This window comes from Parasteatoda tepidariorum, chromosome 9 (genome assembly GCF_982258835.1).
Source record: "Parasteatoda tepidariorum strain Cologne lab strain chromosome 9, Ptep-v5.0, whole genome shotgun sequence".
Lineage (NCBI taxonomy): Eukaryota > Metazoa > Arthropoda > Arachnida > Araneae > Theridiidae > Parasteatoda > Parasteatoda tepidariorum.
Genome location: NC_141763.1, coordinates 9,321,225 through 9,345,946, shown reverse-complemented (window position 1 = coordinate 9,345,946; position 24,722 = coordinate 9,321,225). Strand labels below are relative to the sequence as shown.

At 31.1% G+C, this 24,722-nt stretch overlaps 1 protein-coding gene across 2 annotated transcripts in view; it reads right to left on the bottom strand.

Annotated features, from left to right (window-relative positions):
• LOC107442641 (tumor protein p53-inducible protein 11) overlaps nt 1–20,970 on the bottom strand; it is a 49,320-nt gene extending 28,350 nt beyond the window's left edge. The window contains exons 1-2 of one of the 2 annotated variants that reach the window (XM_016056263.4): nt 20,817–20,970; nt 16,354–16,475 (exon numbers count right to left, since the gene is read on the bottom strand). In XM_016056263.4, coding sequence (XP_015911749.1) covers nt 16,354–16,412 — 59 coding nt within the window. In that variant the 5' untranslated portion in view covers nt 16,413–16,475; nt 20,817–20,970. Of the gene's footprint in view, nt 1–10,035; nt 10,576–16,353; nt 16,476–20,816 lie in introns of those variants that run through there. The other variant, XM_016056262.5, reaches the window with a different exon arrangement.
• Between the last annotated feature and the right edge of the window lie 3,752 nt (nt 20,971–24,722).

Below are 24,722 nucleotides of genomic sequence, written 5' to 3'. Positions count from 1 at the left end.
TCTGAAGATTAGTGGACAATTAAAGTGTTCCTGTCCTGCAATTTTGTCTTCATATCCAGTTCTGCTGCAGATGTGTTATAGCTCTTGAGGATGTTAGAAATTATATAGCTACAACGCTTAAGAAAAAAAAACTAAAATGCTAAATACATGAAAAGAACACGAAAACGAATAAATTTTTTATGGTATCAATTTCTATTTCTATATAATTTTTTATGGTATCAAATTCTATTTCTATATCTGTTACGTCAAGCACTCAGGTATTATAATTTGATCTAGTTGTGCTTGTATAATTTTGATCTAGTTGCGCTTTCTACGTCATTTTGTTAACATCGTTTGGTTTGTTATTTAACATCGTTTGGTTTGTTATTTCTAAGTTAACTTTCAAAAAATTGGCTGGCATCAGCATTTTTATTCTTTAAGTTGCTTATTTTTTCTTTTGGAATTCGTTCCTTTTTAGCAAAATGTTTTTCAACCTAATCGAATTCTTTGCCGACTGTTCTCTGTATATATAAAGAAAATAAAGTAAATATTTTTAAAGTGTTGTGAAAAGAATTTTTAGTTGTACAAAGTACTACAATATCGCTACAAAAATTATCGTCTTCGCTTAAGAAAAAAAAAAATAGAGCGTGGAAAGAAGAAGAAAAACTTATTATAACAATTATGAACAGCAACAAATATATCAAAGCGAAGCGTTCTATTTACGTATCGAATATGTTGCCACATTTTTAATACAAAAGTTAAACTTTTCTCCACTTTAATAAATGTAAACTAATGCGAACTTTACAATTAAATTATTAATTCCTTCGTATATCATTGGTTTAAGTTGTCGAAAATTAATATTTCAATTGTAAGGTTCGCATTAGCATACATTTATAAGAGTGGGGAAAAGTATATGCATTTTTTAATAGTTTTTTGAATATGGCTCTTTGAAGACGAAAAAGCAGACGAAAAGCATAGACTTACAAAATGACTGATAACTAAATAACTAATCCAAATTTTTAAAAAAGAAAAAAAATACTTCTTCATTATGTCAAAATACAATTATGTGCCGAGTTTCGTGCCTGGGCGAGGCTTCTGGGGTGATATATTGGGATTACAGACACACACACACACACAGCCGCTTTTATTATTATGTATAGATGTATAGATTATTTTATTTAATAATGCTCCGTCATTTTTTTGAATGGGATGCCTGCAAGTGACGTAGTGTGGTTATCTCGATCCTGATTGGTTATGGAAACGCGGCATTCTGTTCTTGCAACTATTCTTTCCATTCTATTTCGAGTAAGCCAAGCCCGCAAAGTATCAACTCTCTTAAGTGACACATTCTAAATTCTTTCACAAAGATTCTTTCTCGAAAATTTTAATTCATTCATTAAATATTTATACAGAGACTTAACACCAAGCAACGTGGAACATAAAACAAATTAATTATGTACTCTAAACAAAAACATATCACGGTTACAATAAAATACATAAACAAATAATAAATCTAAGTTACAGTAAAATAAGTAGACGAGAAAAAATTCTATTTCAACTAATTCGATGTGAGATACGGTTCACTATTTAATTAACTTAGCGTTAATTAACATTCTAACTTATGTAGAGAAACTTATCTCAACTTAAATAAGTCATTTTGATGATAAAGATTAGCTGACGTCATAGGTCAGATGGTCTGACGTCATAGGTCCTCTTCTTAAAGTGCAATTGTCAAATTACATAATATTTAAATGTGTAATTTTAATTGACAAAATATGAACTGAATAGTTCGATATTAAAAACGATTTTTTTTATATTTTATTGCTCGGGAACTATTTTGATTCATTTTTTTCCATCTAAAATTACTTAGCTTGGAATAAAGTAAATATTTGTATACCAAACAATAACCGTAATTAAAAAAAAATTATCTTATTTTTAAAAATTATATTTTGCATAAAATTATTTTTGTATAAACAAATTTTGCCTCAACAACTCTTTTCTCTCTTTCGTGTGCCTGTTTAGGCAGAGGAGTGCGATTGTTCTTGTTTTCCAGTGGCGCCATCTATGGCCAGGAATTCGACTTCTGCCACACCCACACGTCACACCCGTTTAAAGGGCGGACCCTTTCATTCTTCCACAGATGGTAATTTTGACCTGAATTAGAGAACGAGCAATAACTGACGATCAATAACTCTTGATTCTTTTAAATAGTGCCAGAGTAAGTCAAACTATTAAAAAAGGTGAAATTATCATTAATGGGACCCAAACTTTCTATTAGACCTATTACAACCGAATTTTCCATATTGGGGTTGTTCTCCCCTCCCCCAATATATTGAGGACCCATAGAATAGAAGAATAGATTATTTATGAGTATTAATTTATAAATAACTAATAGTTGAACTATATACCAAGAAATCTGTTTCTAAGCTATATTTAATATTTTATAAATGAAATAGATTTTGAATTTTATTTTATAAAATAGTATGAGAAATAAATTTTTAAATGTCAGAGATATTTTTAGAATTGTGAACATTTTTACAATTGTTATCAAAATAACAATAGACTCGCAACTTTTTGTGGAAAAAAAACTGAAGTTGCATTTGTGCATTTTTTTTTCAGTGTACACCAATAAATCTATTTTGGTAAATAAAATCCTATATGTCGATTGTAAAAAAACTCACTACTTTTATAAAAATTAATCTAATTTACTAAATAAATACCCCCAAATATAAAGTATAGATTGGTACCACCCAAGTATGCATTAGGAATAAAAAAATTATCACAGACAGCAATGAAATGCCCATACAAGTTAATGAAAACCGAGATAAATCTAAATTTGAAAATAAAATGTATAACAGGCATAACATTTATTATTTATAAGAATGAATAAAAATGGTGTGATTAAAAAACTAATTAAGAATTTATTTAAAAACCTTGTTTCTTAATTTGCTACTTTAAACAAGCAAGTGTGTGGTCATAAGAGAACTTGCCTAAATAGTATTTGTCATTCAATAGAATGTCTAGGTCTTAAATAGGATGCCTAGACATTCTATTGAATGCCGGCATTTTATACTTTGTCGGTAACATATGCATTGGAAAGGGTGAAAAGAACTAATTATAAAAACCGGAAGTTCGGAATGCGCGTAAGTCAGATAACACATTCTTGTTGCGAGGAATTAAAATGACCTCCAACTAATATAAGCAGACATTTCCAAAAATATATTTCGAGTGTTTAATTCTTAGTTGTAAACTGTGAGGTAAGAAATAAATAAATAAATGAAATCTTAACATATGTATACAGTCCCTGGCAAAATTATAAGATTCTGCGTTAAATCTTAATTAACAGGTGATTAAATTAAAAGAATTTGTATGGGATCTTATAGTGCACCTAATCATTTGGCAAGGGACTATATATATATATATATATATATATATATATATATATATATATATATATATATATATATATATATATATATATATATATATATATACACTGGTTATCATAAATTAAGGAAAAATCACAAAAATAGCGATAACTCTTTCAAAAGTAAGCCAAACCGTGCAAAATTTGCATATGTTGTCCACTAAGAGTAGCTGAGTAAAATTGCAATATGCAAATTAGTGGCGCTGCACTCGGCTTACGTCATCTGCCTGGAGCATAAAAGTCCAAGTTTGAGAGAAAGCACACAAATTTTACTGTGATTGCGACATTGAAAATCTGAGATAGCCAATTCGTAATAATGACCTCTAGGCATCATTTGCCTGAAGAACTACGATGGAGAGCCATCGGGAGACTAGAGGCAGGGCAGAGTCAATCAGAAGTGGCCAGATGGCTAAATGTGAGTCCATCTGTGGTTCATAGACTTTGGAGGCAATTTCAAACCACAGATTCGGCATCTAGGAGGTTCAGTCAAGGACGGCCAACTGTTACGACCAGTGCCGATGACCGATATTTGACATTAAGTGCACGCAGGAATAGAACCGCTACTCCGACACATCTTAGATCCTCTCTTGCTGCAGCCACCGGAAGGTTGGTGTCAACGTCAACTGTGCGCAGAAGGCTCCACGAAGGTGGTCTGTATGCGAGACGACCAGCCATTTGCGTGCCGCTCACATCACGCCATAGGAGAGACCGTTTGCAGTGGGCCCGACAACATGTCCACTGGACGTCAGATCAATGGAGGCCTGTTCTCTTTACGGATGAGTCCAGGTTTAGTCTAGAAAGTGACAGTAGACGTTATTTGATATGGAGAGAACCTGGGACCCGTTATCATCCATCAAACATCCGTGAAAGAGATGCATACGGAAGAGGCAGTGTCTGTGTTTGGGGAGGCATATCCTTAGGAGGGCGCACATACCTCCATGTCTTTCCAAGGGGAACCGTGAATGCTCAGGTTTATCGAGACAACATCCTTGATGCTTATGTGCGCCCATATGCCGGGGCAATTGGTGATTGCTTCCTGTTACAGGACGATAATGCAAGACCACACAGAGCTCGCATTGTTGATGATTATCTTCAACAGGAAACAATTACTCGCATGGAGTGGCCAGCTCGATCCCCGGACTTGAATCCTATCGAGCACGTTTGGGATGCTCTAGGGAGGCGTGTATCTGCCATCAATCCGCCCCCTCAGACCCTTGCCACGCTTGCAACTGCTTTACAAGAGCAATGGCTCTCACTTCCTATTGAACTGATAGACCGCATAATTGAAAGCATCACACATCGCTGTTTGTGCTGTATTGCTTCTAGAGGCAATCATATTCCATATTAAAGGTACTTTTTCTATTGCAAACCGATACTTCCAATTTGTTTATTTTATACATGTGCTAATTTCTATACTACTATTAATGTCTGATAATTTCTTTTTATGTTGTTTAATACCTTACTATGTGTTGTATATTGTGGGTAAGTTTCATAAAATTCCATGTGTAATTTCTTGAGTTATCGCGATTTTTGTGAATTTTCCTTAATTTATGATAACCAGTGTATATATATATATATATATATATATATATATATATATATATATATATATATATATATATATATATATATATATATATATATATATATATATATATATATATTTATATATATATATTTATATATATATATATATTTATATATATATATTTATATATATATATATATATATATATATATATATATATATATATATATATATATATATATATATATATATATATATATATATATATATATATATATATATATATATATATATATATATATATATATATATATATATATATATATATTTATATATATATATATATATTTATATATATATATATAATGGCCTCCTACAAAACAAGCCGTAAAATTGTATTTCGTTCAGTACATAATAATATTATTTATTTCCCACAACGAAGAATAACATTTCTATATTTACGTTCAACACATTTAACGTCATTGAAATAAAATTTTATGAGCTATTCTGACCTGATTCCGAAGTGTTAAAAACGCGTCATGGCGTTAAGTGTTTATTTGCAAGAAAGTAGCCATCTTTTTCTCAGTTTTCATTTGTTTAATTTTTAAATTGTGCGTTTGCACGGCAGAATTAAATGTAACACTTGCATATCAGGAATAAATTTCTGCATCTGATCACGCCATTTGCTAACACCAAGGTGCCGAAGGTATTTTAAAATTGTAAAAATTACAAAAATAAACAAACAAAAAAAGAATAATGTAGAGGTTGACTACGAGTTAAACCGTTCGAGTTGGCCCCCTTATATGATTTTTTTTCTACGTTTCTCGTTAATTTGTCAAAACTTGGCGATTATTTAGCGTAGCTGCTGATCTTAAAAATTAAAATCAATTGGTTGTTACAATTCTTTTTTTTTTTTTTTTTTTTTTTAATTTTATTTCATAACCGTCGTTGAACAGCCGACCCAATTGTTGGGTTGACAACTGCTAATGTTCAACTCCGTAGCCTTGTAATTTTGAACCAATACAGAAGACAAATGAGCTCCTGGATCAGTAGCCCCAGAGGTATTGATTTGTTATGGTAACATGGAGGACTTTGCGACCAGATAGATTTAACGTGCATCAGTCACCACTTACTGAACGGAGAGTCTTCAGCCGGCGGGGATCGAACCCACGAACACTTAGACATGGGTCCAATGCCTTACCAACGATGCTATCCCGGGGACCGAACCCACGATCTCTTGGACATAGGCCCAGTGCCCTTCCAACCAGGCTATCCCGGTCCTCCCCATCCGGTTTTGCATAAGACTTTACATTTGGTTTTTCATAAGTAAAGTCTAATATCAAAACCAAATTGAGAGGGTCGGGATAGCCTGGTCTCTGGGCCCATGTCGAAGAGATCGTGGGCTCGATTCCCGTCGGCCGAAGACTCCCCGTGTAGTAAATGGTGACTTATGCACGTTAAATCTGTCGGGTCACAAAGTCTTCCATGTTCCCATAACAAATCAATATCTCCGGGGGTACTGATCCAGGAGCTCCCTTATCTTCTGGATTGGGATCAAAAATACAAGGATACTACAAGGATACTTTGGTAAATGTAAACCCAGAATTGGGTCGGCGGTTCAACGACGGTTACAAAATAATATAATATTTATTTAAAGAGAGCAGAGATGGCTTAGAGGATAGAGCGTTCACCGTCCAATGCGATGAGCCGGGTCCAAATCCCAGCAATGACTGTTCGATGCGAATTACGCATCTGATTCGCACCGACCATAGTGCTGAAGCAAAATATCCTCAGTGGTAGAAGACGGATCATGGGTTAGAGTCCCCTTGCCGTTAGACTAAACGTGGGTGGTTTTCCTCTCCATGTAAAGCAAATGCGGGTTAATTCCCTCGAAAATTCCTCCAATAAGGCAAATTTCTCCCAATAGCTGATCCAGGAGTTTCCTTGTCTTCTGGATGGGGTTCAAATGGCAAGGCTACGGAGTTGAACATTAGTAGTCGTAATCCCAAAAAATTGAGTCTGCTGTTCAACGACGATTATAAAATAAAATAAAATATAGATTTAAAGAAGTCTATGAAAAAGTTTTAGACAAATATTTGAAAGTGTGTGAATGAAAAAAAATACTCAAATAATTATTACATTTAGTTATTCATATTATAAATTTTAAGCTCAAAATAATTTCTTACACATAATATAACGGATTAACTTAGAAATGTTTAATTGCTCGAAAGCTTGATTCATGTTCTAATACAAAATGTAATTTTACATGAACTTCATACTTCAATTCTAATCGTAAAAAAAATCGATATAATTTAACGTTATTATAACGCATATTTCAAATTAACAATTGCTTAGTTAGTCATAAATATTTATAATGAAATAATACCGCGGAATAGTTAAATAAGTACACAAACAGAAATAATACCACGTTAGAAATGCTTGCTTCGTCTTATTTTCAATTATTCTTTGTATTACTATTTAATTTAACGTCACCAATTATAAACATAACACACGAACTTCCATCGGAATATATATATATATATATATATATATATATATATATATATATATATATATATATATATATATATATATATATATATATATATATATATATATATATATATATATATATCCTATTATCCTGATATTTCCTATATCATTTATATTATGTTGCATGTGCATTATCTTATTTGTCACCTTTCACAGCATAAATGAAAATTTTAGACCCCTTAAAGTTAAAAGTTTAACCATTTAGGTCTCTGCTCATTATTATTTTAACTCCTAAAATATCACTACTATTTTGATCAATAAAAAAATATATCACAACTATGATAATATGTATAATTAACTATGTTTTAGTTGAATTTATGAACTGTTACAATTGACCCCGTAAGTGGGGACAATTGTAACAAGTGCACGACTGTCAAAAATTGTTAATAACTAATATAATAACATTTAAAATAAGGTTTTTTTTTTCTAGTAGAGGATAGTCTACTTTACTCGTCTGTCAATTAATATTAATAATATATTGGATTTTTTGTTAGTTAAAAATAGTTAAGTAAAAAATTTTACAATTGAACCCACTCTCCCCTATTTTAAGACCCTATGAAACCTTTCTGAACAACCGTGCAAAGTTGACAGCTATGCGTATCAATGCTCTGTAAATAGCTGTGTATGATTGCGTTGATCTTAATTTAAAATTAATAATGCACTGAGTGAAGAAAAAGAAGAAAGCGTTAAAAAAATTCTTTTAATAATGTTTTAAACTATCTATTATCATTGTTACTAATTGCTTGAAAAATTAAATATTTCATTTTTTTATTTCTTATAAATTCTTTTTATTTCTTTCAATATTTTGATTTTGATAGTTGATATAAATTAAATAATAACAAAGGTATTTTTAAAATGAGACTGTTTAGTTGTTATGGTGAATGACCGAAATGTTTGGTTACTATCCTCCACCGGTGAATGTTGACAATCACATAGTCGCCTTGGTAAATGTCCGAAATATGTTCTAGGACTCGTTAAGTGCCACTGCCCGGTATATAATACATTTATTCGCCATACCCTACACTGATATTTTTTTAAGTTCAGTGCCACCACCCTGTATACTTTTGCCCAGTACTCCGCACGCTGATGTTTTTGTCGTAATGATGAACCTTAGCAGATAATAAAATATATCGAATAAATATAATAATATCAAAGAATAAATTAATATCAAATCGAATTGAAATCAATTTCAACAACCAGAGAACTTCAACTCAGTACCCCCCAGAGGTATAATTTGTTATGGGAACATGGAGGACTTTGTGACCTGACAGATTTAACGTGTACCTGTCACCAATTACTACACGGGAGGTCTTCGACCTGCAGGGATTGAACCCACGACCCTTTAAAGTAAATAATGTTCAACAGACAAACATAATTCTATATTCATGAATTTGGTTACATTTATTTTCAATTGACAATTTTAATGAGAAATACTGATCGATTTTTTTTTCATTTCCTTTTCATAATTTATTCATTATTTATTGTTATGGATATTGTTTTTTTTTCTTTTTTAATTTTTGCTTATTACTTTTTCGCTGGCATTATATTTCAAAAATTTCTTAGAAATAACCGAATTGTTAAATAAATTATGAATTATTTATAAATATAATTATAGGTTTCATAAATCATAACTTGTTAGTAAAAAGAGAAAAAAAAACATAATTCTAAGAATCCTTTTAAACCTTCTTTTGACTCCAGTCAGGTAATCATACACTCTAAGTACAGTCAAACAGCGCTACAGTGAACACTGTTTATAGTGAACTCCCGGATATAGTGAACGAAATGATCCCTCCCGTGCCTTGCTACACACAATAATGTAATTTATTGTGGTTGTAGTGAACCAGAACAAGAGAGGAAGTTAGATATTATGAACATTTTTTCTGTCTTCGACTGATTTATTTTCTTTATTTTTTGTAATAATTTTGAAATTTCTACTTCAAAATAAATACATATACCGATTTTTATTACCATCTACAATATGGAATGTAGCAATAAGCATTTTTCTTGTTTGCTTCTTTACTGAATAGCATTATTGAATTGATTCAGCATTCAAAGAAACCGCAATGTTCCAGTATCTGGACAAATGCTTCAAGTCAAAGCCGATGAATTTGCTAAGCGACTGGGTGAGATTACTTTTATGTACTCAAATGAATGGTTAACCAGGTTTGAAAACTGGAAAAAACATACATTCAGGAAAAATTTTCGGAGAGTGGTGAAGTGTTTCCATATCTGATGTGGAGGATTGCACATCAGCTTAAGATTGCTATTTTTTTTGTACGCAAGGCGAAGAATAATTAAAAATAAAAGTTAACACATTTTTGTTGCTACGCATTATTTTTCAGTCATTTTTGTATTTCATTTTATGGGTCATTTATTTAAATAATGTGTAGTAAAAGTTTGGAAAGATTAATTAAAATTGCTTGCGGAACGGATATAGTGAAGTCCCGGTTATAGTGAACAAAAATTTCGGTCCCTTAAAGGGTCACTATAGCGGGGTTTGACTGTATTAGAGATAAAAGAGAGAGACATTAAAGCAAAATATACTTACCTCTCTAAAGAAGCCATGCTGCAAATCCGCGCTGCAGCATTAAAATCTGGTTGCGGTGGTGTTTTTCCCGGTTTCATTTCAGACATTGCTTACAATGATATTTCAATGGTACATAAAAAAAGCTTCTTTTTTATTGATTGAACACCATGCAATCTGAAGAATGATTTGCTCCTAATGACATATTTTCGTTCGAGTCTTAAATCATTTTGCACTTCAAAGAAAAACGATCCGAAAAGGTTTTTTTCTTCGCTAATTCAGAAACTATCAGCCGAAAGCAGAAAAATGCGCGATGTCCATATGTTCTCAAAAGTGAATTAGAAGAAACGGCCGCTCAGTCGAAACAAACAACGGAAACTTGAAATAGATCGCAAGAGGCAATAATGTCTTGTTGTTATGGTAACCGAACGCCTACACCTTATCGTCTGTTTGGGTTTCTTAAACAACGGATGCGAGACAAATAAAGTGCTTCTATTCAATTTCTATTTAGGAAGGAGTTTTATCTGTTTCGTTTACATCAATCCCCTATTCTATTTTTCATTCTGATTTTAGTATGTCTTCGCTAAAGTTCGAAGGACGTTAATATGCACATTTTCTAGTTAATCTAAAAAGATAATCTTTTGAAGTGCAGAATCAAATCGCATTTCCGCAATTTACCTTGGTGATAGCGGATTTGCGTATCATAACTGTTCAACAGTTCGTTTCTCTCATTCTATGAACACTCTTTTAATACTATAGATACCGAAAAATAAAAAAATAAAATTATGTAAATTTCCTTTATTGTAATCTACGCATTTGATTCTTAGTTTTTTAAAGTAATTGATTCTAATGTGTTGTTTATGTTGTTGTTTAAACACTTGATTCATAATTAGACCAAATTATTAGTAGCACTGTAGTGCTTTAATAATTAAATGTTTTGCACGAGTTTATAGGCAATATTTTTTTTTACATAAACATACATGTAGTGGGTTTCAATTCAGGAGACTTTTTATATACTTCCCATTTGTATTTATGTCTAACGTATTGCATTACAATGTTAAGCGTAAACAGAAGCGTAAACAAATGCAAACCGGTTTCATCCGAGCAAAAACAATAAAGCTGTATAGTATCACCTAATAATTATAATTTTACATAGAATCTTATAGTGCGTTTAATAATTTGGCCAGGGCTCTAATAATTTGATTCTCATATCACCAAAATTAAACAAATCACAAAACCGCTGTATGCTTACGTAAGAAAGTTTACTATCTCTCGATTTTTGCTTTAACTTAGTTTTATTTACTGTCGTAATCTACTTTTAAAATTAAACTCTTAAGTATAGGCAAATTTAACGATCTAACACATTTTAAAACTTGTTAAGTAATGCTAAGTATTCCTTTGTGTTCTCTTTCTGTCGATCTAACCCGTAACCTATGAAACTCATACAGAAATTTTTTCCAACATTTTTCTTTCTCCAGATTTAGCTTTTATTTCAAGCTATAAAATTTCCCAAGCTTAAAGTTTGGTTTCCTAAGCAGAACGCGTCCTCTGTATACGACACCTAGTATACATAAATTCATACTGTAGTAAATAATTTATTTGCAGTTGTTATCAAGCATTAATGTTTGATTACTACTGTAATTTCCTGAAATCATCTTAGCAAATATGAATTTATTTTTATTTTTTATTGATGTTCTTGAAGATCTTGTTTTTGATTTTTAACTTTAATATCGGCGTGCAGAATGAAAAGGAAATGTTTCTTCTATTTGGTAGATCGGGGGGCGAACTTATTGCTCTATTCTGTTTCTGAAAACGGGGGTTGAACATTTCAATAACCGTTTGTTCTTCCTTCAGTGAATTTTCAAGAAATCAATCCTTTTTAAACACGCTGTAGTAATTTTTTTAAAAAAAAAATTTCTTAAAGTTTCAGTAAGAAAATCAATTTTGAAAAGATCAATAGTAATGAATTAACGATGGTACATAATATTGCTTGCATATATTGCAAAATATTATTATTGGGAAACAATCAGCATATGTTGCAAAATATTTGAGAAATAATATGCAGTGCAAAATGTTGCCCAGAAAAATGGGAATCACCCTATAGGAAACTCAGGTGGCAGAGAACCATACGTACCATACGTCAAAAATACGGCAGAGAACCATACGTCAAAAATACGTACATTTGACCATTAAATTTTACTAAGGATTCATAAAATGTACGTAAAACTGAAACGGCGAGTTATATCAATAAATAGTTTAGAACAATAAATAGTTATCTAAAAAAACGTAACATTTTGCGTAAACAAATTTGTTCCTATTACGAATATTTTACCGACCTCTTTTTACTAGATCAGAATGAGTACGTTATTTTTACATATTTACGTCAAGTGTACGTCAAAATGTACGTAAATTGAAATGTCAAATTTTAGAAAATCCAAAAAAAAAAAAACAGAAAATTTGCGTCAATAAATTAGAACCGGAATTTAAATGGTAAATTTTCTTCGTCAATAACAGTAGAATACACAAAATCATTTTTACTAAATCTAAATACTAGATATTCTTTCGTCAATATTTCTTAAAATATACGAAAACAATCTTACTGAAGGGTAGTTGGATAAATCCATTCCGCAAAGAGGTCACAGTACCCAAAAAATTACAAAAATATCGACATTTTTTTTTAATGCTGATAATAAAACTTCAAACTATTTCAAATGCACTGAATAAAAATCATCTGTCTATCTAAATTTTTAAAAAAGTAATAAATGATTTTAGATTGCCTTAATACAGAAACTTGCTCAGCAGACATATTTTAAAGTGCGTTTACTCATAGATGATAATTTCGTGTTTTAATCTTAATTAAATCCCTAAGGAATTTTTTCTGTTTAATATAAAGTTTTGAAGTAAACTTTTTTATCTCAAGTATAATACACTTATTTAAACTGTGCATGGAATAAGCATTTTTTGAGGTAATACAATTTTTACAGCATGTTATATATACCGAACAGGAATTTTAACATTTTTGTTTTCTACTTTTTTACAAAATAATCTATAAAAAATATTCTAATTGATAGATCAACAAATGAATGCACAAAATTGTTAAGATGAATATTGTAAGAACTAAGAAGAAAAAATTTTTTTTGAAAAAATGTTCAAATAAAAAAGCTTTAAGGATTTAAAAATTTTGAATTTTGTCAATTTTTTTAAAAATTTAAAAAAAATTAAACAGTTTAATTATTTTTTGAAGATAAATTATTGATTATGAATTAAATGAGCATGTAAAGCATCCACAAAATAAATGATTATACCTTTATTTAAAAAAAATTATACCAAATATTACGCAAAATATACCAAAGCTTTTTTAGCCAAATATCTCAATGGTAACAATCATTACGGTAATATAACGTAAAATTTACGTATAAAGCGTTTTGACTTTACCAATTTTCCAAAATTTTAGGTTTAATTTAAGCATTATTTTACGTGGGTAGTGCTTACGTAAAGTAGAGATTTCACAATTTATATCCTCATTGTCTGATAGCAAATACGTAAGAATGCTAGGTTTGGAAATAAACTTAATAGATTTTAACATCCCTCCGAGATGAAGTCCTTAAAAGCTAAAGAAAGAGAGAGGACCTCCATTAGTGAGTTGCCATAGCAACAGCATCTGTAATGTCACAGTCGAGAAAGTGATTGAATAAACTTTGGGGATTCAAGAGAAATCAAGATTCTTATTTTTTATTTTTTTTAAATATTTATTTACTTATTTTTGCAGAAATTTTGAATGTTTATGTTACTGTGAATGACCGAAATTGTTGGTTGTTGACTGTTACCAGTGAATGCTGACAATTACAGAGTCGCTTTGGTAAATGCTCGAAATACAGTTAAACTCCGCTATAGTGAACTTTCAAGGGACCGAAATTTCTGTTCACTATAACAGGGAGTTCGCTATATCCGTACTGAAAATAACTTTTAACTAGTTTTTTTCCAAACTGCTCCCTTTTATTACGCATTTTTTTAAATAAATGACCCATAAAAGGAAATGTAAAAATGATTAAAAAAACAATATATTGCAACAAAAAATGTGTTAACCTTTATTTTTTATGACTCTTCGCCTTGCGTGCAAAAAATTTAGGGATGGCCTTTGTTTATGGATGGGAAACTGAGATAAAAGAAGCAAACAAGAAAAAAATACTTATGGCTGCATTCCCCTCAATCGATGGTTTTAAAAATCGGTATATGTATTTTATGTAGAAATTTCAAAATTACCAAAAAATGAAGAAAAAAATTAATCGAAGACAGAAAAAAGTTCATACTATCCAATTTCTTCTCTTGTTCTGGTTCACTAAATCCACACAAAAAAATATTATACGTGTGTAGCAAGGCACGGGAGCGAACATTTCGTTCACTATATCCGGGAGTTCACTATAAACAGTGTTCACTATAACGGGGTTTGACTGTATATACAAGATCTAGTTAAGTGTCTTTGCCCGGTATACACTTGCCAGTATTTTCTACTCTTAAGTTTTAAGTTTCAGTGCCACTACCCGGTATGCCCTACATCAATGTCTTTTTAAGGTTCAGTGCCACTACCCGGTATGCCCTACATCAATGTCTTTTTAAGGTTCAGTGCCACTGCCCAGTATGCATTTAACCGGTACTCCGAACCGGTTTCTCCTACTCTACCCTCAGCGGATATTAAAATATCGAATAAAATATAATAATATCAACGAATAAATTAATATAAAATCGGATATAACAAATATTTCGGACATTCATCAAAGCGACTCTAAGATTGTTGACGTTCACCAGTGAAAGTCGACATTCTCTCGATTTCGGCTAATCACGGTAACATTTACATATTATAAAACTGAATTTCATTCAAAAAAAAAATTTTTTTATTTATGATTATTTATTTTAAAAATGATCAAGCATTTTTCAAACTGTGAAGAATAAAACTTTTTTTTTTGAATTTTATGGAGTACAATTTTAAGATTTTATCGTTTAAAGTTGTTTTTAATTGAAAAAATATAAAAAATTTAATCATCATTTGAGCCATTGGCTGGTCAAATGCAACTCGAGAAGTGGAAAATTTATTGCTCAAAAACTATTTCTGTCCAATTATGACCAATTTTTTTTAATCATGCTTTTTAAAATTACACATTTTAAAATTCAGAAAAATTTATAAATTTTACTGTCCAAAAATATTTTTTCGATCCTTATTAAATTAAATTTTGACAAATAATGAACAATCATAAAAAAAAATTCGGTGGTGAGAATGGGAGTTCGAATCCACTCGGCCGAAGACTCCTCGTGTAGTAAATGGTGACTGGTGCACGTTAAAATCTACCAGGGCACAAAGTCCTCCATGTTCCAATCACAAATAATACCTCAGTGGATACTGAATTAGAGGTTGATCATTCTCCGGTTCAGATTAAAATTACAATCTGTGGATGAATGAATGCGTGTATGAATGGGTCCACCCTATAAACGGGCGCGACGTATGGGTGTGGCAGAAGTCAAATTCTTGGCCATAGATGGCGCCACTATAAAGCAAGAACAATCGCACCCCTTGCTTTAAATGGCCAAAAATAGACAAATACAGTCTCTGACCAAATTATTAGACGCACTATAAGATTCTATGTAAAATCTTAATTATCAGGTGATACTCTATACAGCTTTATTGTTTTTACGTGACTGAAACCGGTTTGTACTTGTTTACGTTCGTGTATCAATGGGTTAAATTAGACTATATATAATGTAAATTAGAAGATTAGATACATTAGACGATATATTATATAAATATACAATATTTATTATATCAGGTATTATAATAGTATATTATAATAATTAGATCAAATTATTTGACGCACTGTAGTGTTTTAATAATGACATGTTTTGCACGAGTTTATAGGCAATACTTTTATATTTAAACATACATGTAATGGGTTTTTATTGGGGAGATTTTTTATATACTTCCTATTTGTATTTATTTTTAACGTATCGCATTACAATGTTAACCCATTCATACACGAACGTAAACAAGTGCAAACCGGTTTCAGTCGCGTAAAAACAATAAAGCTGTATAGTATCAGCTGATAATTAAGATTTTACATAGAATCCTATAGCGCGTCTAATAATCAGTAATCTGATTTCATTAAAGCCTTGTCAGCAATAATTAATTCGCATATTTAGGATTAAATTATTAAAGCCGGTAAGTGGAAATCCTATCATTAGATCAAAAGGTATTCACGTGCTCCTCCTTTCTTTGTTTACCACGCACTTATTAGAATTGATTTTTCTGTCGAAAGGAAAATCTAATGCTTTAATAAATAAATGAAAAATCACCTGTAGGGTACGTAAACTTCAGGTTCACAAAGGGCTTCCATTGAGTTGAAGTTCGGCATTGGTCCGGCAGGTTACGTCGGCAGTTTACGTCTGAAAAGTGTGATTGTTTTCCACACCGAAATCTGCAAAACAAAACAAAAGCATTTTTTTTTTAAATTTGTATATAGGGATAAGGAAATTTATTTATAAAGGGGAAGAAATTAAGGAAATTTTGTTACTGGATTGAACAGTATCAATATCATCTTTTCAAAAAATATCGTTTACAGTTTTCAATGACAATAGCACGTTCAGCAGGAGTTGGCACTTGTCTCCGCCTTCATCACGTGGTATGCGATGCTGCTATTTCGCTTTTTTTTGGGGGGGGGGGGAAAGGTTGTGAGCAATCCTGAACAAGGTTGCTATTTGGCAATGGTATGGCAAAAATATTTATTTCGCAAATTTTATGTGTATTTTTTTTAACATTAAATATTTCATAAATTTGATGATATTTCGCTCCATTTTTTATGATATTTCTCTGTTTTGAGGGAATAGTTTGTTCTTTTTTAAACATTTTGCTGGGAAAACAGTAGTTTTTGAAGTTAAAATATATTTAATTAGCTAGAGAAACGAAAGGTATAATAGCAGATGATAAAGCGAAGTATATGACTGAAAAAGAAGTAACTGTTGTGTTTTGCGCACACTAAGGGTTGTCTCAATTTCAAGCGCGGAGTTGCTTCTCTTCTTACTCCCGAGCTGAAATGATCTATGCGTCCGAGGAGGTGGATCCAAGTGCCAACACCTATGAACACCTGTGAACGAGCTATATACTTGTGTTGTATTTGGAAAAAGGTTTAAAAACACTCAAATATCACTGCCAAACTAGAGTTCTCAAACACGATTTGAAACATTGCTTTTTATTTATTTTTATTTGTTTTATTTATTTATTTCTATTTATTTTGGTTATCATTACTCATTTGCGTTGTTCTTGAATTTTATTTTATAACCGTCGTTGAACAGTCGACCCAATTTTTGGGGTTTATGACTACTAATATTCAACTCCGTAGTCTTTTAATTTTTAACCCAATCCAGAAGACAAAGGAATTCCTGAATCAAGTATTGGGAGAAATTTGCCTTCCTGAAGGACTTCTTGAAGGATCTAACCCGCATTTGTGTTACATGGAGAGGCAAACCGCGAAAACCACCCACGGTTAGTCTGACGGCAAGGAGACTCTAACCCTTGATCCGTCAATCACTGAGGATATTTTACGTTAGCATTGTGGTCGGTGCAAACCGCATGCAGAATTCGTATCGACAAGCTATTCGACAGATTTCGTATATTTCGTATCGACAAGCTGGGATTCGAACCCGGTTCACCACACGTCAGGCGAACGCTCTATCCCCTGAGCCACCACGACTCCATTTGCGTTGTATATTAGAAATATAATTCTATCTAATAAAGCTGTTGAGGAAGGAAGAAGATGTTTTTAATATTTTAAACTTTTCTCTGTTTCCTCTGGCAAACAAACATATTTTAGTATTTTTGAACCCGCCTCTCTCACTTCTAAGTCATTAAGTTTCGATTTCGTTTTTGTTTCATTATAATATATAAAATGGCATATACTGTGCAAAATATAAAAAATGCAAGAGGCTCAATAACTATTGCTCTAATACTCGGATCTTCAAGTTCTAGGACTCATTCTGAATGATTCGAAGGGTTAACCTAAAATATGCTAATTAGTAAGTGCAGACGATATTTTAAGTTACGAAATCAGACACAAAAATATACTTTCTCTGACTAAACTTACCTTTTTTTCCTGACGGATTCGTATTTCTGACCCCGGAAAAATAAGGGGTAGCCACTATCTGGGGAACATGGTCCTAATGGTTTGGTCAGGAGAGCGATAGGACCCCTTAATGTTAATTTTACTTTTTGCGTATTTCCCCACATCCCGAGAATTACTTAGAGTATGCAAAAAAAACTGTGCACGTAATTATAAAATTCGTTTATCCAAAGATAATTCCATGAAAGTAATAAAAGTTGTTTCCTAATTGCACATTTTTTTCCAATTGTTATATATATATATATATATATATATATATATATATATATATATATATATATATATATATATATATATATATATATATATATATAAAGTAATTAAATTAAATTAAAACAAAATCCCTCTATTTACGCTTTTACCTCAATTTGCGCTTCTGTTTTCATATTTTGTAATCTGGCAATCTTGTTACGAAAATATTTAAAATCATTCTTGAAAAATTTCCCGTTCATGTGAGTTCATTTGAATTCGCTCCTCGCTTTATAGATTTCGTTTTATGTTTTATACTGTTTTTTCGTTACATCTTATTTTCTGTTTTACGTGATATTTTTACTAAATATGTTCCATTTTATTTTTTGTAAATTCTTGTAAATGTTTTTTGAGTGCTCCTCACACTATTGTATTGATATATTTTGCTTTGGCTATATTGAACACATATTATAAAGCACTCCTTTTTGCAGATATAATCGTGTGAGCTGATGAAAAGATTATATATTCTATTTCCCGGATTTTTATTAATTGCCCCTCTTTTATTTCAGATTTTTTTTCTTCATTATTTTACTTTTTCCCTTTTTTCATTGTTCTGTTGTAATTTTTCTCCATGTTTCCTCTACATTTTGAACTATATATATATATATATATAATATATATATATATATATATATATATATATATATATATATATATATATATATATATATATATATATATATATATATATATATATATATATATATATATATATATATATATATATATATATATACTCGCAATAAAAAAAGTAATTTTACTATATGATTCTGATAATTAACACTATAATAATTTTTACTAAATCATTTCTAAAATTTGGTAGCACACTTAAAGAATTTCGGAGCACACAAAAATGCCACGGCCCATTGGTTGAGAATCACTGGTCTAATACATGTGTGACCCTCGTGATTTGCTGAATTATTGTGAACCTTGGTTTGTAAAAGGTTGAAGAACTCTTAGATTAATGTACTTATATGTCGATTTTATACTGCACTAATCATACTTTTTTTCTAAACTGTCATCTTAAATTTCTTTAGCACCACTTTATTGATTGTCAGATAGTTTATATATAAGGTTAAACTGATTAGGTATATACTGATTAGGTACATTTAAAAAAAATGTATATGGGGGAGCATTTTCGAGTGGTGACTGGAACACAATTTTTTAATCGCCATTCCTTTTATATGCTAGTAACATTATATTAACTCGTATATTTACTTAAAATATGGTAAACATTATAAGATTCATTTCCTAAATGAAGAAAAATTTTGATGAAACAAGCGAGAAATAATGTCATTTTCAAAATATTTTTTAAATATTCATTATAATTCCATATTTATTAAAAAAAATGTATATGGGGGTGCATTTTCGAATGGCGACTGGAGCACAAATTTTTTAATCGCCATTCCTTTTATATGCTAGTAACATTATATTAACTCGTATATTTACTTAAAATATGGTAAACATTATAAGATTCATTTCTTAAATGAAGACAAATTTTGATGAAACAAAAGAGAAGTAATGTCATTTTCAAAATAGTTTTAGATATTCATAATAATTCCATATTTATTAAAAAAAAATGTATATGGGGGTGCATTTTCGAATGGCGACTGGAACACAGTTTTTTAATCGCCAGTCCTTTTATATGCTAGTAACATTATATTAACTCGTATATTTACTTAAAATATGGTAAACATTATAAGATTCATTTCCTAAATGAAGACAAATTTTGATGAAACAAAAGAGAAGTAATGTCATTTTCAAAATATTTTTAGATATTCATAATAATTCCATATTTATTTTAAAAAATGTACATGGGGTGCATTTTAGAGGGCGACTGGAAGACATTTTTTAAAATTGCCATTCGTTATATTTACTCGTCCTACGGCATGTGGTGACCATTAATTTTGATGTAAATAATTAAATAATTTTCTTTGCTATAATAAAAGATTGTAGTCATACGAGGGCTTATATATTTATTAAAAACAATGAGAGGTAGTATACATTAAGTAAATAAATAAATATGTTTGAATGAAATTCATATTCAAGTAACTCTCAAATTATTTATTTTACGTTAAATTTGCTGTTTGTTTTCTACGCCAGAGCAAAGCACATGCAATAAACTGGCAGCAGTTTGTTTATATTTTATTTATAATTTACATTACAGAACAGTTTTCATAATTTCATTAAACATTTTGCTGATTTTGTAAATAGCGTCGCTTTTATTTATTTTCTTATCTTGCTAGCATTTCGTCAGCATAAACAGAGTGGTAATTCTTATTTATGATTGCTCCTGCTCAGGCAGCTATGTATAGAAACGAATCGAACACAAAATAATTGTAGATGGAGATGAACGATAATTCTAGATGTTAAAAAAGATGGGTGTAAACATACCTAGTTATCTTTGCCCACGGTTTATCATGTCCTCATCATCTTGGACGCCATGATATCGAAAGGGGTCAAAAAATCTATTTCCTGAGCAATAAAATTGTTCGATCGGGGAAACATCTCCACCCCTCCGATTCTCCTCTGAAATTCCTAAAGAGGTGAGGCGCAAGCGCACACACCCAGGATGCGCCCTCTTTCCCTTTTCTGGAAGAAAACAGATTTCACTCTCCTGATCGAAGATTTCAAAAAGATTCTTTTTTCCCCCAAAAAATACATCGAGGAGGCGGTTTCTAAACTTTTTGACGGCCTTTAATTCCCCTCTTTCTCTTTTTTTTTCTTCTTTTAATCTAATGCCAAGTTTTACAAGTCAATTATGTATATAATATTTATGGGACAATAATTCGAAAGTGGCAATTTGGACAACTTATAAATGGGTTTTTGCCTGTTTAAGAATTCTATGGTTTATCTGAGCTCTCTTTTTGACAATTTGGACAGCTTATAAATGGGTTTTTGCCTGTTTAAGAATTCTATGGTTTATCTGAGCTCTCTTTTTGACAATTTGGACAGCTTATAAATGGGTTTTTGCCTGTTTAACAATTCTATGGTTTATCTGAGCTCTCTTTTTGACAATTTGGACAGCTTATAAAAGGGTTTTTGCCTGTTTAAGAATTCTATGGTTTATCTGAGCTCTCTTTTTCACAACTTGGACAGCTTATAAATGGGCTTTTGCTGGTTTAAGAACTTTAATGTTTACCTGGATTCTCTTTTTGACAATTTGGACAGCTTATAAATGGGTTTTTGCCTGTTTAAGAATTCTATGGTTTATCTGAGCTCTCTTTTTGACAATTTGGACAGCTTATAAATGGGTTTTTGCCTGTTTAAGAATTCTATGGTTTATCTGAGCTCTCTTTTTGACAATTTGGACAGCTTATAAATGGGTTTTTGCCTGTTTAACAATTCTATGGTTTATCTGAGCTCTCTTTTTGACAATTTGGACAGCTTATAAAAGGGTTTTTGCCTGTTTAAGAATTCTATGGTTTATCTGAGCTCTCTTTTTCACAACTTGGACAGCTTATAAATGGGCTTTTGCTGGTTTAAGAACTTTAATGTTTACCTGGATTCTCTTTTTGACAATTTGGACAGCTTATAAATGGGTTTTTGCCTGTTTAAGAATTCTATGGTTTATCTGAGCTCTCTTTTTTGACAATTTGGACAGCTTATAAATGGGTTTTTGCCTGTTTAAGAATTCTATGGTTTATCTGAGCTCTCTTTTTGACAATTTGGACAGCTTATAAATGGGTTTTTGCCTGTTTAAGAATTCTATGGTTTATCTGAGCTCTCTTTTTGACAATTTGGACAGCTTATAAATGGGTTTTTGCCTGTTTAACAATTCTATGGTTTATCTGAGCTCTCTTTTTGACAATTTGGACAGCTTATAAAAGGGTTTTTGCCTGTTTAAGAATTCTATGGTTTATCTGAGCTCTCTTTTTCACAACTTGGACAGCTTATAAATGGGCTTTTGCTGGTTTAAGAACTTTAATGTTTACCTGGATTCTCTTTTTGACAATTTGGACAGCTTATAAATGGGTTTTTGCCTGTTTAAGAATTCTATGGTTTATCTGAGCTCTCTTTTTTGACAATTTGGACAGCTTATAAATGGGTTTTTGCCTGTTTAAGAATTCTATGGTTTATCTGAGCTCTCTTTTTGACAATTTGGACAGCTTATAAATGGGTTTTTGCCTGTTTAAGAATTCTATGGTTTATCTGAGCTCTCTTTTTGACAATTTGGACAGCTTATAAATGGGTTTTTGCCTGTTTAACAATTCCATGGTTTATCTGAGCTCTCTTTTTGACAATTTGGACAGCTTATAAAAGGGTTTTTGCCTGTTTAAGAATTCTATGGTTTATCTGAGCTCTCTTTTTCACAACTTGGACAGCTTATAAATGGGCTTTTGCTGGTTTAAGAACTTTAATGTTTACCTGGATTCTCTTTTTGACAATTTGGACAGCTTATAAATGGGTTTTTGCCTGTTTAAGAATTCTATGGTTTATCTGAGCTCTCTTTTTTGACAATTTGGACAGCTTATAAATGGGTTTTTGCCTGTTTAAGAATTCTATGGTTTATCTGAGCTCTCTTTTTGACAATTTGGACAGCTTATAAATGGGTTTTTGCCTGTTTAAGAATTCTATGGTTTATCTGAACTCTCTTTTTGACAATTTGGACAGCTTATAAATCGGTTTTTGCCTGTTTAAGAATTCTAAGGTTTATCTGAACTCTCTTTATGACAATTTGGACGACTTATAAATGGGCTTTTGCTGGTTTAAGAACTTTAATGTTTACCTGGATTCCCCTTTTTTGCAATTTGGCCAACTTATACACGGGCTTTCGATGGTTTAAGAATTCCAAGGTTTGTTTGAACTCTCTCTTTCCTATACTCTAAATTACCTCTATAGATGGAAAAGAATTTACCCCAAAGAGATTTACCCTGAGGTTTTAACAGGTTAAACTGTCATGTCTTAAAAACGAAAAAATTATAAATGTTTAAAGCCCTTACATAACTTTGATGCATCGTCTCACTAATCCACTAATTTATTTTTTTCTCGTTAATTCAGCTTATAATATCTTCAATGACATTACATTTTACTCTCATCCATATTTTAATAAAAAATGTTTCTGCGCAACGTTGTTTGATGGTGAAAGGGTAGATCAAATGTTACGTAAGCATGTTTTTGGCGATTTGTTTACTCCCTTACCTCTTTTGTCAGCAAAAATAAACAAATCACAAATCTTCTCACATGCTTACGTCCCAACATCCCCATATTTTTTTTCATCGTTAACTTTTGTTGTTATTTAATTTTACGCTCAAATCAAATAAAAGATTTAGCTTTGCATAAAACAAAATTTAAGCTTTATTTTTGAGTAAATAATTTTTAACGAATCTTTTGTGATTTCCTCCTGTGGTCACTGTTAAAACACGAACTGGAATATAATTAAAACACAACTCAGTTTGAAAAAACTACCGATACCAACGTTGTAAACTTAACAACTTTTTAATAATCCTAAAAATAACAATTCTACCAAATAATAAACCTCATACTCAAGAACAAATCAAAAACTGAAAAACATCGGTGGCGTAACTAGGTCAATTAAAAAATACAACAATAACGAAGGCGCAACTAGATCACCCATCGTTTTGTAATTTATTATCGTTTTCAAATTCCAGAAAAATAAATGATCTAGTTCGTCACTTTTAACATCCCCAACTCTTTGATTAAATTATTTTTTTTCTTTCCTCGAATTTATCTTTGATTTCATATTGTAATTTCCTTAAGTTTATTTATTTTGTAACATTTGCCTCCATTTTTTTTTGTATTAAATTTGCCTAACTACAGTAATCTAGTTTTATGATTAACTTCAAATAAAACACATAGCTTTGCATGGAGCAAAGCTTACGTTTTAATTCATTTCCAGCTGTAATCAAAACTCAACCTCTGAAACTCTTAGAAAAATTCTTTTTAACTTATTCTTTCTCCAAACATAACTTTAATTTTAAACTTGCAATGTTTCCAAATGCTTGTTACAAGTTTTTTTGTTGTGTTTTTAGAAAAGTTTTTAAAATAACGTCCTACGTATGCATTGTGTACAATCCATCCACTTGCCAGTGAAATTAAGTAAATCACAAACCCGTCCCACCTTTAGGTACTTACATAATATTTCAATGGCTCCATATATAAACTCTCACTTAACTCTCACTCCATACGTTTAACTTTGAGTTTTTGAGTCCAATAGCAAAATGCAGTTTATTTATCCAGTGTTAAAAGTTCCATTGGGTTTTCTTTAAAGTTTTTATTCAACTTTTAAGCGGTATATTTCAAAAACCATAAAATACAAATACGGGACAGCTCTCAAAT